Source organism: Ictalurus furcatus, chromosome 23, assembly GCF_023375685.1.
Source record: "Ictalurus furcatus strain D&B chromosome 23, Billie_1.0, whole genome shotgun sequence".
Lineage (NCBI taxonomy): Eukaryota > Metazoa > Chordata > Actinopteri > Siluriformes > Ictaluridae > Ictalurus > Ictalurus furcatus.
Window position 1 is genome coordinate 12,398,083 of NC_071277.1, and position 12,383 is coordinate 12,410,465.

The window sequence follows — 12,383 nt, forward strand, 5'->3', positions numbered from 1 at the left end:
CATGAGATGTTTCTTGTGGGAAACCTTGGTAATGATAAGCCTTTTTATAGACCATCAATTTACTAAACCAGCTGATATTAATTTGCACAGATGGGGGTATAATTACTTAAGGATTTCAGCTGTTTCCTTGCCTTACCTTGCCTTGGAGAACTGCTTTTTCTTAGCGTGTTCAATCCTTTTTCCCTGTGTCATTCCACTTTATTACACATAACTTTATTTATGGACTTTAATGTTGTGAATTCTTTATATTTCCGGATTTCTTGAGTAAATACTGATGTCTGGTGAAAATTTCATGTGAATAGCTTCATTGGAAATATATTTACTGAATTTTTTTTTTTTTGACACATTCAATACTTATTTCCTCCACTGTATACTAAGATTGGTCTGAATATGATAACGCTTTACAAAGATATAGCCTCACACCCATTTTCACAAGAGGAGTTAAAAAAATTTCGGTTTTCAAAACATTTCAAAATGGCGGACAGCAAGTTTGGCCGACCATGGCATAATTTGTACCATTGTTCTCAGCATGACCCAAGGAATCCATCAACACCATGACAACTGGCAAAAGTAGTATAAAGCTACTAGCTTTTTTCATAATTTTTTCATGATATTTCATATCATTCATACGATTCGGTAAGCCCCACAGAATCTAAAGAGATTCATGATTTTATAACAAACCATTCAGAAGTTATAAGCAAAAAATGCTTTTTTTAATATCTTGTGAGAACTAGGTGCCACTGTTTGGAAACTGGGCAGGTCCTGTCAAGTCATGGTGTCTATGACATATACTAAGGTTGGTCTGAATACACTAAAACATTACAGAGATATAGCCTCATGTTCATGAGCATGTTTTGGCATGCTTGCAGTCAAATTCGTTTGCACGTTATTTCTAAATAACGATTTGACTAATTAACTTGGTATGAAGATGATCTACTTCGATACTGAAACTGAGACGAATGGTTCAGGAGGATTTAAAAATATACATATAGGTTTTTCAGAAAATTCAAAATGGCAGAAAATCTAGGCAGAAATTAAAACCATATAATCACCAAGGAATCAAATGAAAAAAAGGACTTTTTTCTAGCCCATACGGTTCAAAAGTTACTAGCATAAACATGAGCGCAAATTTGAGCTATTGGTGGCAATATAGGGTTTGAAGAAGGCTGACAAAAAAATAGGTGCCTATGCATCTGTGGTGCTTGGCCTCTAAAACTAATACTATGATCCAACCCTGTGACAAATGTGTCTGAGTTGAGGGTGTGACACAAAAGGTCAGAGCCCCTGCTGGTTTTCACTTCACATTCATTCAGATGTTTCTATTGGCCGGTCAATGAGGAGTTGCTGAGTGTCGGAAGCCTGCTTGTAAGAAAGCACATATCAGGTTTAAGAAAAGAGGCCCATAGCAAACACTCAGAAATAGAGCCTCTCCCTGCATTGGATACTAGTAAGCAGAGCTGGGGACTGCGAGATAAGACTAGATAAGACTTTCTCTCATTCTGTTTGAGTGAAATGTAGTAAGATGTAAGGTAGCCTACCCAGGTAGGCATAGTCAGAGGCAACTCCCTTCAGTGTGAGGTCAAACAGCGAGAGCTCTAGGCGTTGTCTGCGCTGGTGGCAACTGAGGAGGGTTGATGGTTGTGTGAGCTGCAGCAAAAGAAGTGGTTGCAACAGGCCTCCTCCTACACCTCGTCTCCCAGGCTGTCTGACGACAGTAACGCCCAGTGTTTGCCGTCCATGTTCCCTGCTAGGTGAGGACAACCCTTCCAACACGAGAAACCCTGCCCCTGAAGAAGTACTGAGCAGGTCTCCTGCTATGACCAGCTCAGGCATCTGAGGCACTATATGTTCTGGATCTTTCTTAGGTATATTGAGGAATTTCTTGTCTATGTGTTCAGGGGGTTCTGTAGTAGACGCTGAAGGCTGGGTCATTATGTAAGTCATGAGAGTGAGGCTGCCGGCAGTGAGAAAGATGTCAAAAGGGATGAAGGAGAGATTCTTGGTGATGGTAGGCTGGCGGGAGAGGCATGTTAGTTGGCGGTGGCTAGTGGTGTTGTGTTTGTCATAATGAACAAAGCGCATGTGTTCACTGTCACTGCCAAAGCCACTATCCTGACCACACGAGACACTTCCCATCTTCAAAGTCTCCACATGCCCTGCAGCACACGCATTTCCATGGTGAAGGTTCTGCCTGTGCTTCTATACACACACAAAAACACACACACACACACACACACACACACACAGTGGAGGAAAAGTAATAACAAATTAGTCAAGTAAGTACTACACATGGATTAAGGAAATTAATATATAACATTCATCTAAATGTGTTTTGGAGTAACAGGGAAGAGAGGGTACACTGTATTATATATATATATATATGTGACTGTACTGGGGCCTGTTACATTACTGCTCTCTCAGAACTCCTGCATCTGTCTCACTGGCTTCACAGTACAAAAAAGTTTTTTTCCATTTTCACTACATTTTTCACTACACTACATTCTACATTTACTAGTCATTTTAGCTCTTGCTCATATTTTCTGTATTGAATCACAATTTTTACGTTATTAAAATTTAACATACAGGGTTCAGTATAATTGACATGTCACATGACTTACTTCAATCAAAGTATTTTTTGTTTAAAGAAAATTAAGCATTTTATATACATTTTCAATGCATAATGACTGCAAGTCAAAGGCAAGGCTGCCTTGTAGCATTTGGGTGCAAACTGAAATCATACAGATCTCCCAGTCATTATAGAGTCTATGTGATACTCTAAATAACCATGTTTTGGCAAAAGAGATCATGGCTCTTGTGCAAGAGTAAAAGAAAAAAGCTTTCAGAAATTGATGTTTTCAGCTCCCAATAAAGAGGAGTGTAAGCTAGCACTCATTATAAACAGTCTGAAGCAGCTGAAACAGTGTTCAAATTGACAGTCCATATCACTGGCAACAGGAAATATTTATTTTGATTACCATTATCACATTTTACTGCCTGAAAATATGTTGTATGACTACATTAAGGTTGTATATTCCACTAATTCCACTATATGGCAGAGCTGTAGTCCTACAGCAGCAGTGTGTGTTCTGGCTCAGATTAAAATCCAAACCTCATGAAAGTTAATTCCATTGAATTAACAAAATGTGTTGCCATTTAAAATGGTAATGCATGATTATTGTAATCTGACTGTCAGTACATTCCCCATGTGCAAGTTTCTAGCTGTGCTGCAGGTTGGCAGTTAGTGGTGGGAAGTTTATTGGTAGGACAGAATAGAAATTGGATAGAAACCAAAGAAAACTGTAGGGACTTTTCTCGACCATGATAGTGAAAAAATACAAAGGAAACATATCTTTGTTTGAGCTGTTTTTGTCTTGTTTCAAAACAGGTGCATATGCTTGAGCTCTCCTTAAGGCTCCATAAAGGTTCTGACATATTTTGTTTTTTTACGCGTACACTAGCGTACGCGCACAGTCGTATGCATAGCCTTTCAAAGTATACTCCATTTGACATGTACGTGTACATATGCAGTAGACGCATGCGCATTACGACAACTTGCACTACCCCTCCTGGCCTAGAGTCATTACAGAGCAGTAAAGGACTGAAGGACAACAATGAAGAAGAATCACAACAACACGAAGAAAAATGCTTGGGCAATCACTTGCCACGATTAGCACCCATATACAAATCCTTATACTCTTTAACCCTCTTACCCCGTATGGCCGAAAAACCGGCTTGCCCGTCTTTGCTCTATTCCCGTAAGGACGATATACCGGCTTGGTCGTCTATGACAACTACCCGTAAGGCCGATATAGCGGCTTTACAGTGTAAACTTTATCCCCGTAAGGCCGGTGTACCGGCATTACTCTGCTATGATTCCTTAATTATTTAATTATTATTTTTAACCCGGAAGGTTGATGACGTCATGACGTCACGACATGATTACGTTATTACGCCGGCATTACGATGAAGATCCAAGCATGAATATTGGTGTAATAGTAGAAGTGAACTAAAAATGCCAAAGCGAAAAACTAATCGTGTTCCAGCTAAAGTTACACCTACAGTGAACACAGGTACATCTAAAACAGTGAAAAAAAGAGAAAAAATACACAGTTACACAGGCGAAAGCGAGGATTCTAGATAGTGACAGCAGTGAAAGTTCAGGCGATGCTGAAACCGAAACCGAAACTGATAGAGACGTAAACTCTCCCGATTCAGACCCTGATCCGTCTTCATCTTCAGCATCAACCAGTGCGACTGACACTGCAGGGGTCTGGAGTCATAACGGGACCATTTCTGTGCATTCGTGAAAACACTACCTGCTGGTCTGATTATCACCAGAAACTTGACTTTTGGCGCTAAAGTGCATTTATTTATTTATTTATTATTTACTTGAATTTATTCAAAGGCATTGACCACGCTGATGCTCGTATGGTACTTCTAAATGAGTATAAGGATTTTAGCGAGCATTTTTCGTCATTTCTCTAGTTAAGAATTGTGCTCTAAGTGGAGTAAAAACACTGAACTGCTTCATTTTCAAAGTAATATTACACAAATACATTATTATAAGTTGTTTCAAGGCCTAAAAATGTTCAAATTAAAATGTTGATTTTGGGGCCAACTTTGGCCTGGGAACTCAGGGTTGGCGTGCTGTATCTATGGGGAATATAGGGTTGTGGGACATAATACTGTGGGAACTAAAGGGTAAGAGGGTTAAGGCTAGAACTATAGAAATGCAGGTTCTTTCTAACCTTCACTCGTTTCCGACACTTCCGTTTATTCCGTTTTTTCTTCAACTACCTTGACAATCAACGGCCCTGGGTCACTGTTGCCACCTTGTGGAACAACTAAATAGTGAAAAAGAATTAAATGCAAATGTGCGACTTGCGCGTAGAAAGTACACGGTTAGAAAAATCGGGTGGCACGAGTACTCTGCTGATGATGAAATTTGCATCACGCGTACTGAACACTGTTCCCAGTGTACGCGTAAAACCTGAAGCATGCTTTCTACTTAACACCTTAAGATTGTGATTTTTAGTTTTCTATAGACTTACTTTGTCCCCACAAATATGCTGCATAAACCCAGAAGTAGTATGCTTCTGCAACAAACATAATATGAACCAAAGAGCAGAGGCAATTTAACAAAATATATCCTTCCAGAAACAGAGCGATAATCTTGTAGTTAATTACTCATGACGCCGTAATGCAATGAGCCAAGTTGCTTTCCATAAGCTGTGTTTCAAAGGAGTGTTTATTACAGTGGTGCTAGCTAAAATGCTTCAGTGGCCTTAACTGTGAACTTTTTAATTTATCATACCACTCCAGTTAAATGCAGTCTTGCAATTAAATTCAACATGTTGAACAAAAACAAAGAGGTGAGGAAAATCAACACAAATAACAACCCAATAATTGCTGCTGTTTAATGCTGCTTCATTGTTGAAAGCTCTTTCTACATCAGGGATGTCAATCACACAGCCCATGGGCCAGGACTAGCCCAATAAAGGTTTTTATTACAACCCAAACATAACTAGACTCCATCGTCTAAATTATAATCATGTTGTGGACCATAATTGAAAAACTGAAAAATTAAAAGAGCTCATTTCTGATTATTACATTAGGGGACAAAAACATGTCCAGTCCAGTCCGCTGTCCACACCCAGTCATTTGTATGTCTCCACCACCTCCACTTCCTCTCCCAGGATGGAGACAGGGGTTAGCAGGGTCCTTTTTTAATTAAGCTGCCGATCACAGTCCTGTACCCTGTCTCCTGTCCATCACTGATACATCCAAAAACAGCAGTGACATCAGAGAATTTCTGCAGGTGACATGTTACAGAGTCATACTTAAGTGAACAAGCAACAACAAGGACCACAGAAACCTGAACCAAATATTACACAAGAACTCCACTTAGTTTGCCACAGGAACCATAAAACATTGACTACGTTTACATGGACAGCAGTAATCTAATTATTGACCTTACTCTGATTAAGATAATAATGTGATTAAGGTGTTTACATGAGTCGCTTTTAGAATATTCCTGTCATGTTCCCGTTTAACATGTTATAGAACATAATTAGATTAACAGCCCGCGTCATTACGTCACTGCGCCACGCTGTCCCTCCAGAATTTCACGTATCAATATACAGTTCGTCTTAGTTATGGTACCGTATACAGTTTTGGGTGTTTTTATTTAATTTTTTTTTTACAAACTCTAAGTGCAGTTAATTATTTGTCATGCTATACGTGCTAATAGACAACTGCTTGAAGCCGTTGGCTGTGTCCCAAACCACGTACTTACTGTCTATATAGTAGCCGAGATACATGTATTTTTCCCCACTATAAGCCTATAGTAGGTAAATATGCGGTTTGGGATGCAGAAGTATGCGGGTTGGCCTAATCTGAGCTATCCAGTGAACACTATGGCAAGTGTTACATATAACCCATGACCAAATGCTGAACCCTCTCAGCCACAGAAACCCCTGTCAAACCTACTGATTTAGGCCATTGTCCAAGACCAGATGGCTCACCCAACAGATAAAATCCAAGGACACTCACCAGTAAATCTGATGACCTTAGGTTCACGAAAGTGGGGCCTCAAGAAAGAGTCAACTCATGGAAGGAGACCTTTGTTCTTTGATACACTAACAACTGCCATCGCCTATTTTCCTCCATGCTTTATTCTGTGCTTATACCCACAAGGTTGCCGCTATTTGTTTGATTATTTACCATACATTGTTATGGTTAATTATTAGTAAGATTATTGTGGCTGATTATTAGCAGTGGATTAACAACAGCAAGTACAACACTGCAAGATGTCGCCGTGGATGGCAGCCTCGGTGTGTTGGTGCACTTTGTTTTGTTTGTTAAAACAGTTTTTTTGTTATGATACCAGAAGTTCATTCACCAGAGAAGAGCTCAGGAACATCATGGCTACAGTCCCTACGGATTTATTTCCACATCCGTGAATTTACTGGATATTCTGGTCAAAGTTACCCTCATCTTTGCACATGCAGTGAAACACCAAAGGAGGGGGAAACGTGCCGATGTGCTTGCGCGCCTCTGTGGATATCGCTGCCGGGAATATTGCTCTCCAATGTGCGTTCACTGTGCAACAAACTGGATGAACTTCAGCTACTGGTGGGGAAAAACAGCTCTGCACCTTAAGAATTTCAACTAACCATTTAACCCTGTTCAAACAGATGTGAAACCAGTCTATTACAGATTTCTTTTAACAAATTAACAACCTTCAGACAACACTAGACAAAGCCAAATGAAATCGATCACATTTTTTTTCCCTGTAAAGTGAATTAGATAACTTTACAAATGCAACCTGTAATGTCTGCAAGTCCATATTTCCACCACCTAAGACAGAATCAATGAAGGAATAAAAGCTCAAAGCTTAGATATACTGTATGCATTTATTTAAAAACATCCAAACAAAACGAGAGGCATGCAAACACTACAGAGAAATTCAGTTACAAACTACCTCCAAAAGATGTAACTTCAGAGCACATAAAGGAGCACTGTTTAACAAAAAACAAAAGACCCTTCAGACATTGTCACATCATGTAGACATCTGAAACACCAAACCCCAATTAGGTCATAGAGTGGATCTGTGGACTACTTAGGTTAATGTTAAAAGGAAGTACTGTATAAAAGGAAGTGAGCATAGGAACAGAAACGCAGCTCAAAGTGGCTCTTTTGGTGTCAAAGTATCAGACCAAGAAAATGAGAGCCCCTGTAAAGAAAGGAGGCTATTTCTGGGCAAATAAATCTGAAAGACTGCTTACAGCCATGTTGAGAGAAAGAAGCGGACAGATAGAGACCATTTTCTTTTAAACAGTATTTAATCACTACCTGAGAGTGAGCCTGATTTGTGCTTCTTTCCAAACAGTCTTCTGATGCCTTTTGAGCATCGAAAAACACTTTGGAAAAAAATAACTGAGGCATGAATGTAGAAATGCGGTTTTCTCTTTCAAGTCTGCACAGTAGAGTGCTTTCTTATTGAAAGAGTGATTCGGGACAGAGATTAACTGGCACCATAACCTTTATAAAATTTAAATTGGATATTGCATATAAGTAATTGTAAGTATAAACGGAGTTATATGAACATTCCCCTTAGATGTTTGACAATAATAATTGAATCATGCTTTCATATGAATGTCCAGATTATGTAATTCTGTATTATTTGCACCAGATTAAGTCGTAGCAAAATGGCAACACTTCCAAGTCAATGCATTTCCATTTTACATTAAACCACCTCAAAATCATCAGATTTGTCTGGATTACAAATGGCATTTTGATATTTTGTGCTTTTTTGTATTTTGTTTTAAAAGACTGACCCTCAAAATGAATAAATTTAAAGTGATATTGATTTTATGTGAAATATATATATATATATATATATATATATATATATATATATATATATATATATATATATATATATATATTAAAAATGTCTGACAAAAATTACTAACTGAAAAATGCTGTTGGCATAAGTATTCAACCTGTGTTTTCTGGAAGCGCCAAGTTGAATCAGATCAAAGATGTAACAAGGACACTTTTGGCTTAATACTGGCCTCTACCAGTGATTTTTTTTTAAAATCACATTTTCTGCAGACCTCTTAATTCAAGTATCAGACTATGAAACTGAAGGAAAGTTGTGAAAATGAAGGAAAACAAAGGAATTAGACAGAAATTAGAAATAAAGTTATAAACATATACAAGGCAGCAAAAAACTACAAAATAATATCAAAGAGTCTGGATATCTACGTGAACACTCTTGGATCAATTGTGTGGAAAGCTGCATTATACCACCCAGGCATTGCCTAGACAAGGCCGTCCCTCAAACCGCAGTGGCAGAGAAAGAAGAGGACTTGTGAAGGAGCTACAGAGTTCTGTAGCTGGAGTAGTAGTCTGGAGTGAAGATGCAACAAAAAAAAAAATCTCCAGAGCTCTGCATACAACTGGCCTGTATGGGAGGGTGGCTAGAAAGAAGCCATTACTAAAGCAAAAACACATCCAAGCATGTTTGAAGTTTTCCAGAAAGCATGAGAGTGACCAAGCTAGAATGTGTGCTAAGGTGTTGTGTTCAGATGAGACCAAAATTGAGCTTTCTGACCAAAATAAAAATGTTATATGTGTTGCAAAACCAAAACACTACCCATTCTTCAACAAATACTGAAGTGCCCAAACTCTGAAGTAGGGGGGGGTGGCATTGGGGGAATGCTTTTCCACAGTGGAGACTGTGCATGTTGTCAATATTGAAAGGAGGATGAATGGTGCAAAATGTAGGGAGAAACTGCAAGACAACCTGCTTCAGCCTGCTAACCTAAAGCCTGAGAAACGTCACCTTTCAACAGAACAAGGATCCCAAACACAAGGCTAAAGCAACACAAAAAAGGTGAATGTTCCACAATGGCCAACAATATGGACAGCAATAAAACCTGCATTATAGTATAGCCTTGTTTGACAGCTAAGACTACTGAAAGTTCTACTGCTAAGACTACTAAAGATTCTGTGCGGTAAGACTCACGGTGGTGGCTTGTGTGTTTACATCAACACGGAATGGTGCAAGAACTCAGTGCTAGTTTCTATTTACCGTTCATTGCTGGTGGAGTTTGTTAGATGCAGACCATTTTATTTACCGCGGGAATTCACCACTATTCTGATAATCGGAGTATACATTCCCCCCAGCGCTAATGCTAAAGAGGTGCTCTGTGAACTGTATGGGGCTATTAGTGAACTGCAGAACACACCCCGATGGACTGTTTATCATCGTCGGAGATTTCAACCATGGGAATCTCAAGTCAGTGCTCCCTAAATTTCACCAACATGTTGACTTTGCAACGAGAGGGGCAAACACGCTGGATCTCGTTTACACAAACATCCCCGGTGCGTACAGGGCAGAGCCCCACCCCCACCTCGGCTACTCACACCACATCTCTGTTATGCTAATCCCAGCATACAGACCGCATACAGACGCTCCAAACCGGTTTTGAAGCAGGTGAAAACCTGGCCAGCAGGAGCCATCTCTGCTCTTCAGGACTGTTTTGAGCACACTGACTGGGACATGTTCAGAGAGGCTGCAACTGACAGCAACTCCACCAACTTGGAGGAATACACGGTGTCAGTGACCAGATACATCAGCAAGTGCATCGATGACGTAACTGTCTCCAAGACCATATAGTCTCCATATGCTCCAACCAGAAGCCGTGGATGACTGCGAAGGTGTCGTGGATGACTGCGAAGCACTACTGAGGATCTGAGACTCCGCCTTCAGGGCAGGTAACAAGGCGGCCCTAAGAACAGCAAGGGCCAAACTGTCCCGGGCTATCAGAGAGGCAAAGCGTGCACATGCCCAGAAAATCCACAGTCACTTCACGGATAGCAGCGACACACGGTGCATGTGGCAGGGCATTCAGGCAATCAGCAACTACAGGACAACTTCACCTGCCTGTGACAGTGATGCCTCCGTTCCAGATGCGCTGAACAACTTCTATGCTCGGTTCGAGGCACAGAATGACGTGGCAGCGAGGAAGGTCACCCCTCCTCCCAATGACCAGGTGCTGTGTCTAACCATGACTGATATGAGGAAAACTCTACACAGAGTCAACCCACGGAAGGCTGCTGGACCAGACAACATTCCTGGCAGAGTGCTCAGAGGATGTGCCGATCAGCTAGCAGATGTTTTCACGGACATCTTCAACATCTCCCTGAGCAGCACCATTGTTCCAACGTGCTTCAAGGGACGTGCATCGTCCCCGTGCCGAAGAAGTCTCCAGTGTCCTGCCTCAATGAATACTGTCCAGTTGCACTCACATCCGTCATCATGAAGTACTTCGAGAGGCTCGTCATGAGGCACATCAAGAACCTGTTCCCCCAATCACTGGACCCGCTGCAGTTCGCTTAACACATCAACCACTCATCAGATGATGCCATCGCCACCACCCTACATCTGGCCATCACCCACCCAGACAGGAAGGACACCTACGTACGAATGCTGTTCATAGACTTCAGTTCAGCATTCAACACAATCATTCCTCAGCACCTGATCGGAAAGCTGAACCTACTGGGCCTCAACACCTCCATCTGCAACTGGATCCTGGACTTCGACTGGGAGACCTCAATCAGTCCGGATCAAAAACAACATCTCCAGCACCACCACGCTGAGCACTGGAGCCCCCCAGGGCTGTGTGCTCAGTCCACTGCTGTTCACTCTGCTGACTCAGGACTGTGCAGCAATGCATGGCTCCAACCACATCAAGTTCGCCGATGACACAACCGTGGTGGGTCTCATCAGCAAGAACGCCAAGTCAGCATACAGAGAGGAGGTGCAGCAGTTAACGGACTGGTGCAGAGCCAACAACCTGTCTCTGAAGGTGGACAAAAGAAAAGAGATGGTTGTTGACTTCAGCAGAGCACGGAGCGACCACTCTCTGCTGAACAGCGATGGCTCCTCCGTGGAGATTGTCAAGAGCATCAAATTCCTTGGTGTTCACCTGACGGAGAACCTCACCTGGTCCCTCAACACCAGCTCCACAGCCAAGAAGGCCCAGCAGCATCTCTACTTTCTGCGAGGGCTGAAAAAAGCCCATCTCCCACCTCCCATCCTCAACACATTCTACAGAATGTTCGGAAATTGCACCTCATCGGATTGCAAGACCCTGCTGCTACTGTAATATAAAAAAATATAGTATCTAATTTATTGTCACTATATACACTTTATATATACACTTTACCTGGCAGCTACCACAATAACTGCTATGTCCATGTTTGTTATAAGCTAAGCTGCTGAATACTACGTCATAGCATGTTATGTTTACATTTATACCATTTTTTAATTATAATGTTACTCCTTGGCACCTATGTTTTGCACTACCTGCATATCAGACACTTCCACACTAAAACTGTGTACTGTTCGGCGCTACACTGTCACTTACTGTGCCTATTGTCCTGTTGTAGGAGTTACTATACTGTCCTGCGTTGTTAGTACACATCTGCATGTGCACTTTATGTAGAATATTTGTTGATCTTATTTAGTTCTGTGTTGTCTCATGTGGTTAGTGTGTTGTTTTTATGTAGCACCATGGTCCTAGAGGAACGTTTTTTCATTTCACTATGTACTATACCAAGTGTATATGGTTGAAATAACAATAAAACCACTTGAACCATTTAAACTTGAAAGACTATGAACGCTCAGGGATTTCCAAAGTTGTGGGGCTTAAACCCCACAGAACCCAGAGGAAAGGCACTCAGACAAAGGAAGAACATATCCGGTAACCTAAGCTCAGAATGGAACCTGGGACCTTGGAGATGTGAGGCAGCAACATTACCCGATGAGCTGTCCATGAAGTTCTACACAGCACAATAAGCTGTTGAGT

General features: G+C 41.1%; 1 protein-coding gene across 7 annotated transcripts in view; it reads right to left on the reverse strand.

The window, feature by feature from the left end:
- LOC128599569 (intermembrane lipid transfer protein VPS13B) overlaps positions 1-12,383 on the reverse strand; it is a 252,991-nt gene that overhangs the window by 100,503 nt on the left and 140,105 nt on the right. For all 7 annotated transcript variants that reach the window (XM_053611298.1, XM_053611299.1, XM_053611301.1 and 4 more), the window contains one exon: positions 1,539-2,199. In XM_053611298.1, coding sequence (XP_053467273.1) covers positions 1,539-2,199 — 661 coding nt within the window. The remainder of the gene's footprint in view (positions 1-1,538; positions 2,200-12,383) is intronic.